At 40.8% G+C, this 23,211-nt stretch overlaps 1 protein-coding gene across 1 annotated transcript in view; it reads left to right on the top strand.

The window, feature by feature from the left end:
* The window catches only part of LOC121288344 (transmembrane protein 94-like), a 156,242-nt gene that overhangs the window by 82,283 nt on the left and 50,748 nt on the right, over window positions 1-23,211 (top strand). The window contains 6 exon segments of the mRNA XM_041206898.1: window positions 767-866; window positions 4,579-4,687; window positions 10,479-10,662; window positions 14,051-14,128; window positions 15,552-15,637; window positions 16,480-16,561. Coding sequence (XP_041062832.1) covers window positions 767-866; window positions 4,579-4,687; window positions 10,479-10,662; window positions 14,051-14,128; window positions 15,552-15,637; window positions 16,480-16,561 — 639 coding nt within the window.

Raw genomic sequence — 23,211 nt, 5'->3', positions numbered from 1 at the left:
ATGGGCACAGTAGTGTGGTGGTCATATCACTAGACTAATAATTCAGAGAATGGAAGTTCGGATCCCAGGAGTTTGAGAAGTTGAACTTAATTTATATAGAAGTAAAATTGCCTGTGAAGTTGATTGACTGATTGGTTGTTGTAAAAACTCAAATGATTCACTAATATCCATTTTTATTGGGCAAAAAGGGAATCAAAGGATATGTAAAGAGGATAGGAAAGTGAATTTGAGTTGGAAGATCAGCCATGATCTTAGTGAATGGTGGAGGTGGCTCGAGGGTCTGGTGAGAGGCTTGAAACCATTCAGGACAAAGCAGCCCACTTTTTTGGCACCTAGTCCACAGAAGGTCCTGCTTCTGTTCGTTACATTTTCTTGTAAAGACAGTAGCTGAAGTTTAGGGGATGGTCCTGATGGTTCCGGTCACCTTAGCCTAGTGGCCATTCTTCAAAGGTGAGAATAGGAACTTGGACAAGGCACAAGAGGTTGGTTGGAGCCTGTAAAGCAGTGCCTCAGCATGTGTCATTGCTTTCAGAAGAGGAAGATTGGAAAATGGGGGTTTACAATTCTCCCACTGTCCCACCCCCTGACATTGTGTCAAATTTCCTGTCATGCTGTATTTAATTAATTTCCAGTGAAATTCCCATAACTTATGTATACTTCAAATTTAATGAATTTCCTTGTGGAATGTTTGGGTGGTAACGATTTTCTCAGTTACAATGAAGGTTGCAGAGCCTGCTGTTAATAAAACCTGACATTTGTTTCACAGGCCAAATTACCCAGGGGGGTTGAGAACATTCGACCACACCTAGAGCATGTTGACAACGTTCCTCTTTTGGTTCCGCTTTTTACAGACTGTACTGCAGAAAGTAAGTACTGATCAGTCACTGGGTTATCAAGTGGGCAAAAGTAAAAGAGAAATGTAACCAAGAACTTTGCTGCAATAAAGCAAGATCACGTTAAACCTGCATGTCACTCTTTCTTTAAAGGATGGGAGATTGCGTCATACCTGCTATTGCTTCTTGATACCAACTGACAGCAACTTGCATCTTGAGTCGAACCAATTTTCTTTGTTCCACTATAGGTGGGCATGCCTTCAGCTGCTAGGGCCCTATAGGCTATGGAATTCCCTCCCTAATGCTCTCCAATTTCTACCTCTCTCTTGAGCTTTAAGATGCTCCTTAAAATCTACCTCTTTGACCAAGCTTTTCGTCACCTATCATAATATCTCTATGCGGTTCATTGTCAAATTTCATTTGATAATAGCTCTTGTGAAGCATCTTGCAGTTTTTAACTATGGTAAAGATATTATATAGATGCAAGCTGTCATTGTTCTATCAGGCAATGACATTCACCTGCAAGGGCAGTTCTGCCCAGAGGGAATATATCTATTAAAGCAGTGGTGCCATACTTATTACAATGTTCCAAACTGTGTTGCTTCATCAACGATGCAAAATATGTAGTGACACACCTGCCCAGCTGGCACAGGTCCAGGACTTCACTTCGGGCATGTGATGACATCAGAAGGGGAACCTCACAACTCTATGGGTTCAACATTTCTAGTGCAAGGCCAACATTTTAAGTTTGCTTACGCACACACACAATTTTCTCCTGACAACAGAATGTCATCAGGTTGGTGGTATAACTTGACGCTGCCAGTTTACAGCACTCCCAAAAAATATCTACAATGCAACTGACTCTGCTGAATATTATATTGTTGTGTTTGTGCAAGGCTGCTTTACTGTGTTACATACATGTAACTAATAGTTGACTATCGTGTAAATGTTTATGATTTATGTTGATATCAATAGTATTCAATGAAACAAGTGTATTTGTGATGGCTATGACACTGGTAAGATTGTAGTTTATTTTACAATGAGACAGCATGGATGAATTATTTACTTCCTTGTAACTCTGTGAAGTGCTTCAAGGCGCTTTTCCTTTGTTAAAGGCATTTCATAAATGTGTTCTGCTGTAGTTCCTTCTAAACCATCTAGTTATACAGGAACTTTGGTGACATGCTACCAATCTCCCATCATAACTTTGGAGAAATGGGGTAACCAGCTGTTTTTGGCCATCTGGACATTTCTCCAGAGGTTTTGAATCATCACCCAGCAGAGAACTCCCATGGACATTCTAGGCCTATTTTGTTTAAATTACTAGTGAATTTTCCACAGCATTGTCCATGGCCAGGTGATGAATATAAAGCTTTTTTAATTATAGCTATGGTGGCAATGGAATTGGGAGAAAGAATCTAGCAGCTCACTTCACAGTGCCACCTACTGACCACAGCCTGCACTGCATTGTTACAGGCAATTGCTAATATACAAAATTTCCATCCTAAATGTTTTAATGGGCTACTGGAGTGCTAAAAATTTGCAGAAAAATGTGAACAAAAATGATGACAATAGGAAGTGTGAGAAAATACAAGATTTTAAACAATAAACTATCATAAAAAGATCATTTTAATCACCTCTTTTGTTTTAACAGCTGGAAACCAAAATTTAGCATTATATGCATCATAAATACAACTAGGAAATTTGTTTCAAAAAAGGAATTAAAGAAGAGTAATTTTCAATCACGGTTAAATTCAATTGAAAATATTAGAAGCTAAACAGAGCCTTAGTTGTGTGCTGAACACATTTACAAACTTAATTTGGAAGTGAGTTAATTTAAATCAAAATTGTGAATATGCATTTTATTTCTCAGGACTATCAGCATAACTGTAACTGCCATTCATTGGCTGTTGACTGCATTTATCCTCGTACCAAGAGTAGACCAAAGTTGATGACATTGATTTTAACAGAGGAAATTATTCATGAAAGGTTGGCAGACAGCGAGTTAAATAAGTTCCAGTAAAATCACCAAATTTGGAGTCTCTGCGAATCACATTTAAGACTGGCATCCATGAATCGAGCTTCACCTCACATCCGTATCACAAATTGGGTTCCAGGTGTCAGCTGTGACTCAGTGGGTGGCACTCTTGCCTCTGCATCAAAGGTTGTGGATTCAAGTCCCACCCCAGAGACTTGAACACATCTAGGCTGACACTTGCTGTGCATGAACCGTTAAACTCGGATCCCTCTCAGGTGGACATGAAAAGTCTTCATTTTTGAAGCAAAGTGGTGGGGAGAGAGGGGGTTCTCTCTGGGGTCCTGGCCGATATGTACCCCACAATCAACGTTCACAAAGCAGATTATCTGGTCATTATCACTTTGCTGTTTTTCTGGGACCTGGCAGTACCCAAACTGACTGCTGCACTTCCTTCATTACAACAGTGACTACACTTCAAAAGTACTTCATTGGCAGTAAAACACGTTCTGAAGTTGTGAAAGATGCCATATAAATGATTTCCTATTTCTTTCTGTTTGCTAGCCATTGTAATAATTGGCAGAAATCTGACATTTCTTCATTTTATGAGGAAGGCAAGAAAAAAGAAAAACACTGGAAAGAGATTGTAAATAATTGAAAAGAAAACAAACGAGTGATATTAACCTCTGAATACACTAATTTGATTGGCTGTGAACTTGATGGTGGGTTGATATTAATCAAGCATTATAACTTCCACTGTTTGAGAAATAGAAAAGGAGCATAAATCAGATGGGAGAAGTAGGCCATAGTTACAGTGCAGCCATCAGAACCCTTCAATGCTGCAGCAATGTCTCTTGAAGGCGGCCTCCTTTCTGACTTTTAATGGGGCACTGGGGATTAGTTTTGAGCAAACAGTAGGTCAATATTAATATGAGATATACTATAGATTGGGGAATTCTCCAGTCGATGGTAGAACTTGCTGGAATGTTGCAGTTAGTTCCAATTTAAAAGGAGCAAATACACAGAAAAGAAACAAGCTTTAATTAGAAACTACACTTTTGCTATGTACATTGGAGCTACAGAATACAGCTACTGTACACCTGATAATCATCATAGCACAGTAGGAGAGAATTCAGTCCATTGTGCTGCGTCAGCCATCAAAGATAAAATTGAGTCTTCATAACTACTTTTATGCACATATTTAACGGGTGCCCTTAAAGATCCAGCTCTGAATTTATTTTAAGTGTTACATTAACGAACTCAGAGCAAATTTTTTAAAAATTACAAATTTAAATTTCATGTATTTTTGATATCTGGGGCCACATTTTGTTTTGTTATTCTGAACATTTTGTGAAATTTCAGATCAAAATAATTGCGAAGCTCTATAGGGGAATTTTAATTGAGAGTGGGGTGTGAGCAGGCAGGGCCAAACATGCTCGATAAAAACAGCATAGGGCCCAGTGTATTTTAATGCCACTGGCCAGCTGCCCACATGAAATAGGCAGAAAGCAGCAGTGGGTTGGTTGGTCAGTGGAGCAGAAGCTTAGGACTGGACCTGCAAGGAAAGTAAATGAATTTACCTGAAACGGCCTTTTCTGGTCCTGGGTCCTCGTCTGGTTACCTCCTCCTGGCAGTAGCAGCTTCCCACCTCCCTCAGACCTGAGATAAAACTGCAGTCGCCCCCAAATTACAGAGACATGGATGCAGCAAGTGTTATGAGTTATGCCAAATGTTATTGTCTGACGTGACTTATTGTATCTCTCCTCAAAGCCATGTGCGAAATGGTGAGAATAATGCAGGAGTATGGAGAAGTGGTTTGCTGCCTTGGAAGTTCTCTTAATATAAGGAACTTTGGAATGCTTCTGCAAAGTGATATCAGGTAAAGATTTAAGCAATAACCTGACAATATGGCATGCTGCATTTCAAAATTATGTCTTGTTGGTAATTTTTTTTAATGTCATCAGGATTTTTCTTTTCTGTCTTCTTTCATGGCAAGGTCGGTATTTGTTGCCCATCCCTAATTGCCCTTAAACTGGGTAGTTTGCTAGGTCATTTCAGAAGGTAGATAAGAGTCACCCACACCACATAAGGACCTCAGCATGTGGGATCTTGTTTTGACACTTTGAGTACACAGTGTCAGCTTGATGCATTTCCCAGGTCAAATATGTAACAGGCTAGAGTCCTGCCACAAAGTTGACTTCACTGTGCTCTTTCCCCTGTTCAGTCTGAGTTCAACAATTTCTCATACTCATCATCCCAACCTTACCACAAACCAAGCCCCTGAATAAGATTGCCAATTAGTGGCAAACTGTTTGGCATCTATAACCAGCAAAGGGGAGGAAAATGTCATTTTATCAATCTGGGTTCTGTTCAAACCTGGAGGTGATAAGTACTGTGCAAACATATTGCATTGTCCATTCCCAGCACTGGTGACATATGAAGTAGTAGATCTGCTGGAAATTGTTACTAAGGAGGATACAGCCACACAGGTCCACCACTTTTATCATGAGTATCTCTGCTCCATTTAGTGAGTTCTCCACTTTGGCCATTATGCCAGTCCAATGTGATGGAAGGGTAGAATTTCTAGGGCTCTTTTCCTGATCTCTTTCTGAAACTTCATTGGCCCAGAACTTCCGATCTCCAGATGGACCAAGTTGTGCTGGGGACCTCTTGGAGGTCACCAACACTGACGACAGGGGAATTTCCTAGGAACTTTGGACTTCTGATAGGCAATTCCCCTGCATCTGGAACCCTCTGAAACTTTTGAGTTAAAATCGGAGACTTCGAATGGTTCTGATTCACTTATCAGAATAGTTACCCAGGAAAAGTTAGAAGGTTTAAAACTAGTTCTACCTCCTGACTAACTATACTACTGACCCCTGACTATCCCATATCTGACTACCCCACCTGACCCCTGACCTGACTACCCCTGAACTCCTGACTATCCTTCCGACTACCCCCGACCAGCTGACTCTACCCGACTGCCCCACCTGACCCCCACTATTCTCTGACCCCACCGATGACCCCCCTGATCCCTCAACTATCCCATAATTCCCCAACTACTCCCCACTCAACTATCCCATCTGACTCCTGACTACCGCCCTGACCCTTTCCCCCCTCCCCAACCCACCTTACCCCCTCAGTCACTAACCTTCCACACTTACCTTCTCTCCGTACCTTCTCACAGTGGCTTTGGGACATTAAAATTTATGGGAATATGGCACTCGTGCCATGAAAAATGGGCTTGTCTTGGCTTCCCTGTGACGGGGCCAGGAACAGGGGATGTTTCCTGCACAGAGGCAGATGGGAATTTGCGCTGTTTCACGCGACATTGGCCTCATTAATGATACAGTTGGGAGTTTCCCGACGTTTTGGATGGTGGGGCAGGCTGGATGGCTCATGCCTCGTCATCCTATCTGGGTGCCATATTTAAAAGGTGCCTGGACATCAATTGACCTGCCGTTGAAGATGGAAGCTCCTGAAGACAGATGATCCACCTCCTGGAAGATCCTGAATACAGATGATCCATCTCCTGGGAGATCCTGAAGACAGATGATCCACCTCCTGGAAGATCCTGAGTACAGATGATCCACCTGGTAGGTGTTTCACCCACCCACTGCATGTGGTGTTCCAGGGCCCACGGTCACTGGAGGCCTCCGTCTTCCATCCCGATCCCTGGAGGCTTCCCCAAGTCTTCTTCAGGTAAGTCCCAACATCTCCATGCCATGTTGGTCTAGCCATTGGCATGATATCCCGCTGGTGGTGCAGACAATCAGGCGGGGGGGGGGGAATGGGACAATTGCAGTCAGGCCTTCATCTGCGTCCCGTTAATGGGATGCAAAATGGTTTCACACTGGCCTCTGGCAGGAATGACAACCTGCCTTGATGGGAGGGAGCGCAAGATCCTGCCATCAATCTACACCGGTGGGAAACTGATTTTTCAGCTCCAGACACATTGTCCTCTTCTCCGCCCACCGTTAAACCTGCCGCAGGGGGCTGGGAAATTCTGCCCATAATATATATAGTTATATAGAATTTACAGGACAGAAACAGACCATTCAGACCAGTTGTTTTATGCTTCTGTTTATGATCCGCATCCTCCCATCCTTCTTTATCTCACACTATTAACATATCCTCCTATTCCTTTTTCCTTCATGTGTTTATCGAGTTTCCCCTTAAATGTATCCATGCTGTTTGCCTCAACTACCCTTGATGGTAGCCCACGTGCTTCTGGGGAAAAAAACTATGGGTGGAATTTTATGGCAGCAGGATTTTATGTTCCCGCCGAACCTAATAGAGTTTAGAGTGACTTGCCGCATTGTATGACCCCATTCCCGCTGCAACGGGTCTGTAAAATTCTGGCCTATATTTTATGTGCGGTGGTGGTCCCTTGAAGCACTAGGCTTCTCTAAGATCTGATTTCTGGTAAACAGCCACTGGTTGCCAGTAAATGATCATGTGATCAGGTTGCCTGGGAGATAAATAATAGAGCAAGAAAGGGTCAACATAAGTTAATTATAGTGGGTGGTTCTCTGTTCAAACAGTTTAGTTTTAGAGTTTAGAACTAAAGGAGTGAGGGAAATATCTTTCTCTCTAGTATATTCTACAAATGTCTGGCTAAGCTTTTTCCTGACCTTCTAAAATCTTAACTGATATGCCTTGGGAACCAGATCATATGCGTCAAGTACTGCATTTTTAACAATTAAAAAAATTTTACTGCATAATCCAAAGATTGCTCTTCTGAAAGACTCGAATAAACATCCATTTCCTTACTCACCAAAATAATGTGTCATGTGGTGACCAAGCTTTATCACCAATTTCTCAAACAACACAAAATATCTTCTAACTCCATCCTCAGTGAATTTAGGCACTAGACAAAAAATTTTGTGGAAATCAAACTGAGTGAGTGAAACTTGACTCATTGTCTGATCTATTAGTTTCCCTTTCACCCCATAATTTAAGCTTCTCTTTAGCCAATTCATAAGAAGGTCATGTTGAACTTTTATAAGACACCATTTGACCTCAGCTGGAGTATTGCGCTCAGTTCTGGGCACCGCACTTTAGGAAGGATCTGAAGGCATTGGAAAGAGTGCAGAAAAGTGCACGAGAATTATTCCAGGGAAGAGGAACTTCAGTTTCGAAGATAGGTCAGAGAAGTTAGGATTGTTTTCCTTGGAGAAAAGAAGGCTGAGAGGAGATCTGATAGAGGTATTCAAAATCATGAAGGGTCTGGACAGAGTAGATAGGGAGAAACTGTTCCCACTTGTGAAAGGATTGAGAACAAGAGGGCTCAAATTTAAAGTAATTTGTAAAAGAAGAAAAAGTGATATGAGGAAGAACATTTTCACACAGTTTGTGGTTAGGGTCTGGAATGCATTGCCTGTGACTTTGGTGGAGGCGGGTTCAAATGAAGTATTCAAAAGGCAATCAGACAGTTATCTGAAAAGGAAGGACGTGCAGAATTACAGGGAGAAGGCGGAGAAATTGAACTAGGTGAGTTGCTCAATCGAAGAGCTAGTGCAGACACAAGGGGCCAAATGGCCTCCTTCTGTACCATAATAATTCTGTGATAGTGTCTGAATTCTTTCTCTTTAAGACGCTCTGCCTCTTTCCTTGTCTCTTTTCTCCCTTGCTAACTTCTCTCTCTGGAACTTTAAGTTCAACTTTTTAAAATTCCATTTGCTGTGGTCTTTCTTCTTCTTCTCTCTTTTCTCTAGATCATTTTTTTCAGATATTTTTCTTTTTCTTCCAATTCAAGCTGCTTTATCTGCAACTGAATCCTGGCCAACCCGAGCTGCAATTTACCCAGGTTAACCTTTTCTTCTTTAAACTCCAAATGTTGTGCTACTGCATCAAATATTTCAGCTTTTTTAGCCCCTGCTTTATCTCTAATTTCAACTCTCCCACTCATTCTATTAACCTGGTTAATTGTTGCAAATCAGTAAGGGATAAACCTTCCCTCTCCAAAAAAGTCTTCACAACTGACAGAGCTATCTTGCTTTTTGCTATGTATGGTAAAATTCACTGTGAACTCATGTTAACCTAACTTTAGCCAATATCCCAGTGCACCCATCACAGCCTGTGAATTCATGATCCTAATTGTTGTGATCTCATTACAGACCTGTAACATTTTATTTTTTTAACTCTTAAAACCCAGGTATTTGCTAAAAGTATGAAGCCGTAGGTTCACATTTTAAAACAATATAATTTTGCTACATCAAAGGCAAAGAACATGAATCCTAATAATTATACGCTAACTCAAATAATGAGTTACATTAAAGATATTGAAAGTACGATGAACTCCATTACTTATAACCTAAGTTGAACATCTTAACTCCACTTTCTTTCTACACCCATTTGGCTTACACCCCAAAAACTCAAGTCAGATACTTACCAAATATTGGATGACTAACCATTCAGTCTGGGTACTGCTCCAAAGGTTCATAGAAGGGTTGAGGTTTCTTGGGCCTCCAACTAACTTCCAAAAAAGTTGTCCCTTCAAATTTCTTCGAGCTGCCCAATGGTTGTAAATGCCCCATTCAACACAGGCGTCTTCAATGTCATAAACGTGACCATCTCAGGTCAAAACTTTCCTGGGTCTATTATTTTTTAATTCTGGAGCTTTGCATCTAAATCTTTGTCTCCTCAGCTTGGCAATACCAAAAATTCAACTCACTGTTAGAAGGTTCCTTCAGTTAACAAAAGTTTTAACTATTTTAGCCAACACTCAGAATTTCAACCAAATTCTACTGAAAGAGATGTTTCCTTCCCTCCAGCTTATTCTAAGCTCTAAAACTAAGCTGCTTGAACAAAAAAACCACCCCCTATAGTTAACTTAATTTATCCTTTTTCTTCTCAAGTGTTTATCTCCCAGGCAACCTGATCACATGATCATTTGTTGGAAACCAATGGCTGCTTACCAGAAATCAGATCCTAGAGAAATCCAGTTCTTAAAAGGACCACCAGCCCACAAAACACATAGGCGTCTACCCTTCCTTCCCCAAAGCACATGGCCATTATAGTGGTGAGCTTCATGTTCTCATGGGTCTTTGGGTGAAGCGGTTTCTCTTGACTTCCCAACCGGATTTATTAGTGACACAGGGAACCTCTCAGGTAATCCCCTCCCCACCTGCACAGCTTCCAGGTGAGCGTCACGCTGGGCGGGCCTTAACTGACCCGCCCATGTAAAATGGCGGCGTGTCCCTGATCGGGGGCGCTGATCAGGTTCGCGCCCACCCCTGCTCAACCACCCGCCCCCTCCACAACGGGGGGAAATTTAGAAGTTTGGAACTCTCTTCTGCAAGCAGTAATTTATGTTAGGTCAATTGTTAATTTTGAATCTGAAATTGATTGATTATTGTTAGCGAAGGGTATTAAGGAATATGGAGCAAAGGAGGTTATATGGCGTTAGATCACAGATCAGCCATGACCTCATTGAATTGCAGAACAAATTTGAGGGACTAAATGGCTATTTCTATTCCTATGTTCCCTTGACAGAAATAAGAGGGGATAAGTGAAGCAGAATTATCAGATGGAATGTTTCAAAATTAGTTCTGATCAAATGTATCTTTTTTTATGAAATGTTATGGATTATGACATCAATAATACTGAGCTGTGTAAGTTAACCAACCCAGTGATGGAGTTTTCGCTTTGAAATTTTGAATTTGCAGTTTTTCCCTGGATCCCTTATGTTCTTCATGCTGCAGGGAGCCTTGCAACAAAGATCACGAATACTTAACATCACAGTCACAGAAAATTACACCAATCTGCATGGCCAGCCTCTTTGGTAGCCTAGCAAGCTCTGTTCACCTCAGAAACCATGGTAACATCAGCATCATCCAGCTAATCAAACAGGTATTTGAGAGTAAAGAGAACAATAAGCATCTGGTATAAATGCAAACAAAATCCATGAATCCTAGCGATTCCAAAATAAAAACAAAAAATCTTGGAAATGCCCAGCTGGTGCACCATCTTGATCACCACATACAAAATATAAACACCTTTATCCTTTGCCTTTCTGGAATTCTCTGTGCTTATTTCAGGTTTCCAGTATCCATAGTTTTCACTTTTAATTTTTGGTCTTTATGTGATGGATTGTTAAGATTTGAACAATTTAATTTTAAACCAAGCTCCTCCTTCCACAGATCTCTAAGTTTAGTCTCCAAACTAAATTGATCAGGAAGTTGACAGTAGATTCATTTTGCCTATATAAAAAAAACTTGCCTTTTCTGTTTAATACCATTCTTCTAAGCAGAAACCCTGATAACAATACACCTTTAATCAAACAGCAGTTATTTTTGCTAAAGAAAAAAATTATATTTAGATAGCATCTTTTATGAGCTCAGGTAGTCCCAAAACTCTTTTATTGCCAATGAAGTACTTTTGAAATAAGGTCACTATTGGAGTGGTGGAAACATGCAGTCAATTTACACCTAGCAATCTCCCATTAACAGCAATGTGAAAATGACCAGATAATCTGTTTTTGTGATGTTGATTGAGGGATAAATGTTGGCCAGGACAATAGGGATAAGTCCCCTAGCTAATCTTCTTCAAAATAGTGCCATGAGATCTTTAATGCCCACCTTAGTAAGCAGACAGGGCTTGGCTATCTGAAACATGGCACCTCCAAGAGTGCAGCACTCTCTCGGTACTGCACTGGAGTGTCAGCCTAGGTTTTTACACTCAAGTTTCTGGACTGAGACTCAGACTCACAACCTTCTGACTCATGAGGCCAGATTGCCACCAACTGAGACATGGATGATGCTTTGTCTAGCTCTTTATCCACCTCTTTCACCATCAGTGTACTGTGTCACTATTTGCATGTTGTTGCACTGTCTTTAGTAGAAAAATAACATAAAAGTGATGTTATCTAATGATTCAATGTGGTAGCAGCCAATCATGCTCAGTTATGCATATCTTACTAAAGTGCATGCTAATGTGTCATTGTGTCAATGAGCTGTGTATGGACTGGAGATGCCTGTGGTTGCATTATTGAAATACAAATGAAATGCTGTCACCATCTGGCAGCAGAAGGAAAGATTGGGGAAAGACTGCCTTCAAACTCATCCCATCACTCAGTCTGTATGCTGCCTGCAATTTGCCAGTTTCCATTTAAAGAGAAGCCAAATTTAGTGCACCCACTGTTCTCTTGGTTGAAATCGGTTGTCAACACAACCAGGGAGTGAACTTGGGAGCTTCCTGATCTCCATGACTCAGTATCATACCAAGTAGTTCTCTTAACACCGAATCACTGCAGTAGCCTATCAATTTTATTTACACAGTGCATTGTTGTGATCTGGAATGCACTTCCTGAAAAGATGGTGGAAACAGATTCAATAATAACTATCTAGGGGAACTAGATAGATATTGATAAGGAGAAATTTGAAGGGCTATGGGGAAAAAGCGAGATGAGTGGGACTAAATGGATAGTTTTTTCAAAGAGCAGACACAATCAGGATGGGCCAAATGGTCTCTTTCTGTGCTTTATCATTTTATTAATTAAAATGAGTCTTGGCCTTACAATAGCTCTGGCCTTTCGCCAGGTACACATGAGTTAATCTTGCAGTTGCAGAGCTGCACAAAAGTTAAAATATGCTCCAAAGGTTTGTATTTCTTTAGCATATCATTGAGTCTTTCATAAACATTTCAAATTGTTTCACAAAGAATGAAGTTTGTTGTGAATTGACTGCCTTCAAATCCATCTCATTTGTGACCCATCAGTCAGCCCATGATTTGAAATTGGTTAAGTCAACAAAACAAGGGAGTACATCGGCAAACATAGCGGCTAAAGGTGATTGCACATCCCATATTCTGTTCGGCAACATGGTAATTGTTTGGGTGATCCATTAATTCTGCTTCATTTCGTGTTTGTTTAAAGGTGGTCTGGCGAAATGGGCTGTAGTGGTGGAGGCTATAATTCTATTTCCTTCAAGGTGTGAGAGAAGGGCTAAGCATCTAAGGTATTTTCTAGATCGTCTAAAAGGGAATCTATAGATATAGGAATCCATTTCCTTGGCCGATCTTTGCAAAAGATGGGTATTTAAACAAATAAGGTTAGCAAAGAGCCTAATGAACCTTGCAGGTCAAAAGAGGGCATGCCTTAATAACATTAGTCACCCGGCACCACAGAACTTGAGTATTCTTGAAAAAAATAAATCATACAGTCAAAGCTTTTCATCTTGCACTCATCAGGACAGATGCAAGAATGCCAAATTTCAAAGGGAACATCAATTTATAATGATTTAGAAAAGGAATGCTGATTGGTTGGCAAGTTAGCTTTGGTCAAGACATTGCCATGACAATTGTACCCAGGAGCTATTGTCCCTCACGCTCTTGTTTATTAAAAAAAAGTACAATGTCTGGGCATATTCCTTTTGCTTGCAGAGGACAGGTCCCTGCATATGAATATACGTAGCCTCTAGCAAGCATAAGTGAGCTACATTGCAAGCCTGACTGATAATCTTAAATTGGTTATTACTGCAATTCTTAGTGCCCTCGGGATTATTCAGCAAATGAACAATGAGTAATGTGATATATGCAATGCCAGGAAGTAATGCCAGGTAACAAACAGAACGTCCCTTCGTCTGTTCACAATAGGCAGAGTACTGACCATACTCAGCAATCTGTGCTTGCAAAACTCACAACATAATGGCTGGAATTTTACGGTCCCATCTGGAGCGGGAGAGAACATTTGACAGACCAGCCCAAGATCTGTTGACTTCAGGCAGAAATTCCGGGTCCCATGGTGGGCAGGACCAGAAAATCCAGATCAATGCCTAATATTAAATGTGATTCCACGTCTGGACAGCATTCGCTGAATAATCCTGAATGTGCTTTGAATTACACTAATAACCAATTTAAGATTATCAGTCAGGCTCACAATGTAGCTCATTTACACTTGCTAAAAGCTACATATATTCATATGCAGGGACTTGTCCTCTGCTGGCTAAAGGGTGATGTCTAGATATTGCAACTTTTTTGAATAAACAAAAGCATGGGGGACAATAGCTCCCTGGTGCATTCACCATGACAACATTTAGGCCAATCAGAGCTGACTTGCCAACCAATCAGCATCCCTTTTCTCATGCAGTATAAATTGTTGTTTCCTTTGAAACTTGGCATTCTTGCATCTGTCCTGACGAGTGCAAGACGAAAAGCTTCGATAACATGTCTTATGAACATGAATTCAATTATAAATCTCTGTTTAAAATATGCTCAATCCTACTACTCTTTTGCTGTCTAGGCTCGGCAAATGAGCTCAGGAATTAGGAAATGTTTTCTGTTTCACCTTCAGTGCCAGCTTTCCCTGACAATGATACAGGTAATTTCGAATTATTTTTGTTGCACATAATGTATAACTGATGACTGAAATCTTTAGCCTGCAGAAGGCAAGTAAAGATATCCTGATCATGCAAACCACATGGTATGAAGTGTAAGCAGGTATCAGCAATGGGAACTGCTGTAAGGAACTGCTTTTATTGTTGAGGGCACTGCATCCCTTAGACATGATTACTTACCCTGGGTCTCAGGTACTCCAGTTACATGAGTACTTGAACAGACTGTGGTTACTCTGATGGAAGTGGCGATATGGAGCTCCCTTGACTCATCAATCGATAACTACACAGGTCGGTATGGTGCACAGCCATCATTGTGCTATATTCTCCTTAATTCATTCAGATTTTCCCTTAAGTCTTTGTTTATAATAGGCACTCCAAGTACATCTGCGTGGAGCAGTTTTAGTTTTCCCATAGGTCCTGAATCCTTAATAAGTTTATGCACTTGTTAACGTGCAGGCTCTCAGTATGTAATCATCCATACGTATTCTGGTGAATCTCGCATGTTTATTCATTCTGGTAGGTTGATTACTTTAGATACCTGACTTGCATGTGAAACAGCTTGAATCTGAGAAAAATCCGAGCGTATACAACAGACACCTGTCAAGTTGTGCATATATTTAGCATTCAAATAAATTAGTGAATTTCTGATGTGATTGATTTATGGATGCATCACACATCAGTATGGAAAGCTGGCTGGGCTGGATCCCTTTGGGAATGTAAGTGTCTCCAAACAATTTAACATATTTACTCTACAAAGATGAAGGAACCTTTTTTAAGAATACACTTTATAAATCCACAATGTTTCAATGTTGGAAAGATGTAACAGTGAAATCATACAACCAGAAAGATTTTTTCATTACAGTGAAGGGGAAAGTTCGAGTAAATAGCTTCCATGGAGCTACACTTCACTATAACCTGGCTACTAGACCAGCTAATTGTGGACATAAATAAATATGAAGCAAGTTATGTTGTATAACTTTTCATTCATACTGGAACTGTATTGTCACTGTGTATCAGCTCACCAGATAGAGATCTATTAATGGGACAAACTGATTTGGAGCAGGACTCAGTTTTTCTGTAATTACATTATTAATTCTATATTGCTTGTGCTGAGGGTAGAAATTGTATATTATGTCCAATTGTATGCATTACATGTTGCATTCTTTATCACAAGGGACTCTGGTTTGAGATATCTCAACTTCAAACTTAGCAAAATTTGGAGGATAGTAACATGATTAGTGCAAAGAAATAAATACTTACCTTACAAAATATTCCTACCAACAAACATCGCATAAGGCAAAAAACTGTGTCAAGGTCTTATGGGAAAACTGGTCTAGTTATTATTATATGTCTCAGAATTAAAATACATATATACATGAGTCTAATTGTATGTTTCATGCCAATCAGGTTCTGGCTTCTATGGCTCAGCTACCTCCACCTCTTGGGACAACAGACGTGTTTTGTCTCACTTGTGTCTACTTCCCTCTCATAAGGTGAGACTTTGCTTTCCACACATCCTTTTGGTCTAATCAGTTTGTGAAAGGCCTCCCATGGTACTACTGTATAACCACCATTGAACAGATGGCAGAAAAAAAACAAATTCAACTGCAAGCTGTAATTTATGGCCCGACACATCAGTTACAAAAGAAAGTTGGGAGTGAAAATACATACAGTATTTTTTTAAAAATAGCTTTCCTGAATTCTGTAAAAAAAAATCATTGTCACTGTTCTGGTTCTAAGGCTCAGTTCTTTGGAGATGTTTTGTACTATCCTGTTGAACAGGAGACAAGAATTGAATAAGTTGTGCCTCGCTTTGATCTCCATAAGTAATGATGCAGCTGGGACAAGCGTGGGGAATGTTAGTGTTCTCTGGTAAAAAGAGAGGACATCATGATGAGGCCATCTAGTTGAGTGAAAATTGATTTGAATAACTTTTAATAAGAGCAGTTTCCCTCTAAATCAACTTTTAAATGGCTTAACCCATCGGGGTATTTCACTCAAATCCCCTAAAATTGCATTTTTAGCGCATTTGTGTCATGTCTTATATCTAGTGTTGTTTGATAATTGTACACAAAAAAACTGATATTCTTCCATTACAGCAATTCCAAAATCCAAAACCGCACACTGCTACAAGCTAATCATACCAATTCAATTTAATTTGGACTTTTTTTGAATCTACCAAATTTATTTAGAGAAAATAGACTGTATCAGCAACAGGACAATTGCGAAGCATTAAGAATGTAGGTCTTGAATATTTTATTATCTGTGAAGCATTTGGGAATACCTTCTGGAACATACTAACACATGTAAAATAACAAGTTATGCGTCTTCACAGCATTTCCCTCCTGGGAAAACCTCCAGACAGCACAGTGATGAAAGTGGCTACAGGAAAGAACTTCAAGATCCTACCAAAAAAGGCAAGTTTCAAAAGCTAACCCATTTGACACCGGTTTGTACAGGACAGTTCAGCTGGTTTGCTATGTTTATTGTGATTGTGCTGTCATGTGTTTTCACCCACACGCAGAGGGTGATATCTAATTTTAGCGTGGGATGGGTGGGTGTGAAGCAGGATCAGCCACTCATTATACACTGTTCGAATTTCCTCTTAACTGGTACATGATTTAACTTGGTTGTTCATTTCTGCCTGAAGGAAACTTTGATTGCTAAGCTTCCTATGGATTTAATTTAATTGTTGAACATTAACCCAACTGAAGTCCCTGCATAAGCCAGACATATATAGTCTGCATTAAATCAAGGTGATTTCTGCTTCACCGTAACACAAAAAAAGTGCTGTAATTATCAGACTGCTATCCAACATTCAGTACTGGACGAGCAGAATTTCCTCCAATTAAACATTGGTAAGACTGAAGCTATTGTTTTTGGTCCCTGCTCCAAACTCCACTTTCTTGCTACTGACTCCATCCCTCTACCTGGCAACAATCTGAGATTAAACAAGTCTTAAACCCAGAGTTTAAACATAGGGGTTACATTTGACCCTGCGATGAATTTCTGGCCTCATAATCACACCATCACTAAGACCGCCTATTTCCACCTCTGTAATCGTACCTTTGTTACATTTAAACTTGACTATTCTGATGCACCCTGGCTGGTCTCCCAAATTCCATCCTCTATAAGCTTGAGGTCATCGAAAACTCTGCTGCCCATGTCTTAACTCGCATCACGTCCCACTCAATTTTCAACCCTATGCTCGCTAACTTACGCTGGCTCCCAGTCAAGCAACATTTTGATTTCAAAATTCTTTCATCCTTGTTTTAAAATCCCTCCACAGCTTCATGCCGCCCTATCTCTGTGATCACTTCCATCCTAACAACACTCTGCGATATCCTTTAGTTAGTGCTCCTTTAGTTTTGGCCTCTTGAGTGTCCCCAATATTAATTCCTCAACCATGGTGGCTATGCCTTCAGTTGCCTAGACCCTAAGCTCTTGAATTTGTTCTCTACATGTCTTTGCCTCTCTACCTCACTCTTCTGCTTTAAGGGACTCCTTAAAACCTATGACTTTGACCAAGCTTTTGGTCATATGATCCAATATTCTGTGGCTTGATGCCATATTTCATTTTATAATGCTCCTGTGAAGCACCTTGTTATTAAGTTAAAAGTGCTATATAAATATATACTGTTGTTATAATTCAGTTATATAGTTACCCACACCATTCTTAGCCAAAGTTCTGAAACTCTAGCAAGAATTTGTCCCCCGTCCCTTTGGCTTGTGCTCACTGCTCCACAGCTAAAGCCAATGTGAACCAAAAGTTAAAAAAATAACAGGCAATTCCTATTTTTTAAACCTTTTAACGTTGGCAGAAACTATAGCAAGTGTGATAGTTACAATTCAAATCAGATACCTGTTCGTTCGGTTTCCCTTTGCAAGAGAAGTGATGTGATTTAGAATTGATTCGCTGCTACTAATCTTTAAATAAACATATAAACTAATAGATTAGATCAAAGCTCTGCAGTTCTGCAACATCCACCCATCAATGGTGGTGGAGAATTAAGCAACTAACTGGAGGAGGAGGCTCCACAAACACTCCTGCCCTCAATAATGGGGTAGCCCAGCAAGTCAGTGTAAAAGATGAGGCTGAAGCATTTACAACCATCGGCAGCCATCTTCAGCCAGAAGAGTCGAGTGGATGATCCATTTTGGCCTCCTCCTGAGGCCCCTACCGTCACCAATGCCAGTCTTCAGCCAATGTGAGAAAATTGGTAGGGTATATCCAGCTCACATAAAGCAAGACAAATTCAGTTCAGCCAATTACTATCCCATCAGTCTATTGTCATGAAAATATAATAATTTTCACAATGTATTGGGATTTATTTTAAAGTAGGAATAGTGGGATCTGGATAGTGTGTGTGACTTAATTGAATTAAAGACAGCTCGTCTGAAGGCTTTGATGTATCAGAAGAGAAGCTAGGTTTGAAATGCTAAATAAGTAAACATGGTTGAAGTTTTAGAATGTGAGGTGTAAAGGAAAATTTGCATTTTTAGATAAACCAGAATAGTTTGAGTTTCAAAAGAGATGGTGAAATGTTACACTCAGCCAGAAGAAGCCAAATGGTGTGTTTATTTTTCCGAAAGCGTACTGATAAAATTGGTACTATGAAAGAATTTAATTATTAAGAAGGTAAAGTCCAAAGACATATTGGAACAATGAGATTTACATTAAAAAGGGAGAAACATGAGATGAGGTTATTTGTAAAGAAAGAAGGCATTCTAAGATCTAACAAGTGTGATAAGCCTCCAGCCTCTATGTACCAGGCTGCTGCCTGTAGGAACCGAATCTAATAGAATTCACTGTGAATATCCCTGTCCAAAGTATCATGTGCTTTGCCTGGGACCATTAAAATCTATTTTGGTTTTACTGTTGCCTTAATGGAGATGTAATTGGGAGCCAGATTCATTAGGGGATTTAGGAGTTATTATAGCAGTAATTTGTAGACCTATGTATGTGCTTAAAATTTTTTCTACTATTAACAAATGTTTAATTTAGTTATTTTATAGTCATAATTTATAGACCTAGGTATGTGCTTAAACATTTTTCTACTATTAATAAATGTTTAATTTAGTTTTGTAAAAATCCTTTAAGACTCTATGGTCTTAGTACTACTGAATTCAAGGCATGCATCTCAAAATAAAAAACAAATTGCAAGAACAGCTGTGGCAGCTGTTTCAAGTTTCCCTCTGGGATTTGAGCAACTCAGCATTTACCATCTGCTGTGCCATTACACTATGCTCAATCATCATCAAAGTGATGGAAGTTATCATTGACAGTGTTATCAAGCGGCACTTACTCAGCAATAACCTGCTCACCAATGCTTAGTTTGGGTTCTGCCCAGGGCACTTGGTCCAAACATAGACAAAAGAGCTGAATTCCAGTGGTGAGGTGAGAATGACTGCCTTTGACATCAAGGCAGCATTTTACCAAGTGTGGGAATCAGGAGGAACACTCCATTGGTTGGGGTCATACCTAGCACAAGGAAAGATAATTGTGGTTGTTGGAAGCCAATCATTGCAGCTTCCAAACCCACGACCTCTACCACCTGGAAGGACAAGGACAACAAATGGGAACACTACCACTTCCAATTTCCCCTCCAAGCCACATACCATCCTGACTTGGAACTATACCGCCGTTCCTTCACTATTGCTGGTGTAAAAATCTGAAACTCCATTCTGACCAGCACCATGGGTGTACCTACACCACATGGACTACATGGACTTCAAAGAGACAGCTCACTGCCATCTTCTCAAGGACAACATATTCTGATCTTGCCAGTGACACTCACATCCCATGAAAGAATTAAAATATTCCAAAATTTCATTCTAAGGTGGATGCAAGTTTTCAATTTTTACTGTGAATGATTCTGTAAATATAAAGGTATAAATAAATACTGATAGTCTCCACTAGGGGGCAAGATTGTTTTATTGAGTGATAATTCATAATTTGCTACTATATACCACTACATGGAGCAGAATCTCATCTTGAAATTTAAAAGTATTAAATGTTTGGTTAACATGTGTTGATTGGTATATTGTATGCTATTTATCCTTCACAGGTTATGCTGAAAATAGGGCCAAGGGAGTAAAGTCTTACAAAACAACCCAGTGAACAGAATAAAAAGTTACATGGTTTCTTCTCTTTCCCAGTGATGTATAAGTCTTATCTCCCAATATGTTAGAGAAAGTATTCAAACAGGATAGATTTCCTCCCCTTCTTTTCACGATATAATACTATTGGCTTGATGGACAAAATTTTAGTGAAGTCCAGAGAACCATGAAAATGCAAAAATGCTCCCTATCCTTTCACTACCATCACCACTGTGAGACATCCTTTTGTGTAGTTCTGTCTATTTCTTGCAACATAGGTGATGGAATGTTGGCCTTGACAGCTCAAGTCAAACAGTGAAGTCAATTGGAAGGGTGGGTGGCGGGGGGTGGTGGGCAGGGGGGTTGAGACAGTGAAGCAGGCAGCCAATGAGCCACACAAGAGGAATTTTAACCACTTTGGGATGCTGCCATCCATTTTCATGATTGTAGCATAGGGCTGAGTGCCTGCCATGTTGCTGGCTGCCTCTGCACTCAGCAGGAGGGCCGAACAGTGTTCATTAATAGCATATGGCGCATCCTAGCTTCCGTTCTTAAAGGAAGTCTATCCCTCTTAAAGCATAGCTGCACTGAATTGCAAGACGCTGCTGCTGGATATTACAGTATAGTCCTGCATTTCGTGACTTCCTTGTCCATGTTTTAACTTATCCACGCTTTGCACTTTGTACACTGCATTACATTGCTCATGCAATGTTCCCTTATCTGTGTTTTCTTCTCCATCTCTCCTCTTTCCCCAAGGAGACAGCAGCCATGACAATTGGTTGCATCATTCCAATGCCAGGATCACGTGACACAGACAGACGCTCACAAGACTTTCTTTTACAAATGGCTTTTGGCTGGTGCTGAATGTCAGTGTGTTGATCCAGGCGGGAGGAAGTTTCCCAACATGCAGGCGACACAGCAGCTTGTCTTCTCGCCTAGGCTCTTTTTTTTAAAAAGAAAGTGACAATCAAGGCATTTTGTTTGGTCAAATGATTATTATCCTGGGAGCTGAAGTGCAGCCTGAACAAAGGGATTAACCCAGAAATGTCTGAATCTCTCAGTCTGCAATAGCTGCAATAACGATGCTGTTCAATTTTGAAATCGTCACCAATGTATTGTTCAGAGGCTCCCCTGTCTTCGTATACAGGTATTGCACCACAATTTGCTGTAGAGTAACTGCCCAAACCAATGCTGCCCTTGGATAGCTGAAACCTAACAATTGATTCCCGTTGAAAAACATGTTAATTGTTTGTGATTTTGCTGTTTGCAAAACTTCGCAAGAACGTAACCCCCCCACCATGAATGGCTGAACCTTACTATATTGCTGTAATTGTAAACAATGAAAATGGAACACCAAAGCAGAGAAAGGGCTCCAGGGTCACGGATGTGGCATTAGAAGTCTTAATGGTGGAGGTGGAGAGGAAGAGAGATGCTATGGTTTTCAGTGGTGTGGGCTAGCGTGGGGTAAGTCTTTAAAGATAACCCCCAGAAGGCTTTGGGAGGAGGTGGCCAGGGAGGTCTGAATCTCAGGATGTGGCAGCAGTGCCACAAGAAGCCCAATGACCTCACTGAGGCAGTCAAAGTTATTGAATGGTTCTTCACATGAGATTTGCTACCTACTGCTCTACCAGTCTCTCACACTTCTCAATGCACCACACCCCTTGACTTAACCAGCACTAATTCCTGGCACTCAGGACTCATGCCAAACATTCAGATCTTCCACTTCACCTTTACACACCTGCCAATGCTGCCTCCACATTTCTTTAGCTGTTCAGCCATGGCAGGCACATTACACAAACACAGTGCAACACAATCACTGACATTCATCCCTCTCTTGTAGGACAAGGTGGCCTACAATAGAAGGGATCAAAGCAAAACTGGTGGATGACAAAGATGCCTGCATCTCCCAGCCCCACAGAGAAGATGGTTCACCACATCATGGGGCCGGCTGCATGAGCCTATGACATCCATGTCACAGGGCTTTGAGGTTGATGGTATATTCCTGCCATGTATCGCTTCGCAATTCACAGCTCACTCTCATCCTGCTGTTTAACATGATGAGTAAGCTGCAGATGGTGCCACCATGTTCCTCTTACTTTCCATTCCATCCCCTTTTCTCACCCCAATTTCCTGATTTCCTGCTTGTAGATGTCCAAGAGCTGCCACCTGCCCAGCCACTGCAGCTCCAGGAAGAAGAGAGATCAGCAGCGCAATTATAACCAAGTGGTCCTATCATTTTATCTGACACTTGCAGCCACTAGTTCAGGTTCTGACCCTGCACATACATTGGAGGCTAGTACAGAGTTGGAATCAGCACATGGTGAATCATCCAGCACAAGCAGGCTACAGCCAGGCTAGGGATGTTGGATGGCTCTTGGGCCAGTTCCAAAAGGGCAAGGTCACAGATGGGTTCTGCTGTGGAGGACTCAGGTGAGGATTTCGATGGGGCAATATACAAAGAGAGTTGATGTGCATTCAGACTGGGATGCTGGATGCATTGGCTGACCTGCCAGACAGCCTCCTGTGACAAGAAACATGGAGGCTGTCTGGCTCCCTGGCAAACCCAGAAATTCCCACCAACACCTCCAAAAATACTCCAGAGTACTTTGCAGTAGCAGAGGCAACTTACCTGCAAGTTGGATACCTGATCCTTTAAATAACGCTAATGCAGGGCCCATCTTGCAGCTGAGCACTTGATCTTTTGAATAACCAGTGAATTCAACCAATGAGCCTGTGTGGTCCAAATTTGGAAAATGAGCATTACATAAGTCAGTTGAGGTGTGTGACATCATGCTAGGATGAGTTTAGTTGCCTCTGGTGTACATAGGAGATGCCCACACAAGCACACTTCTGAAGATGGTGTGCTGTGCAGGCCTGCCAGAAGTGGCTGGTGGGGGACTGCATGCCCCCAGAAAGACATTCAGCTTTAGTTTTAGGATCAGAATTTTATGCCCTAGAAATCTCAATT

This window comes from Carcharodon carcharias, chromosome 15, assembly GCF_017639515.1.
Source record: "Carcharodon carcharias isolate sCarCar2 chromosome 15, sCarCar2.pri, whole genome shotgun sequence".
Classification (NCBI taxonomy): Eukaryota; Metazoa; Chordata; class Chondrichthyes; order Lamniformes; family Lamnidae; genus Carcharodon; species Carcharodon carcharias.
Note: the sequence above shows the minus strand (reverse complement) of the source record. Positions and strands in the feature narration are given on the sequence as shown.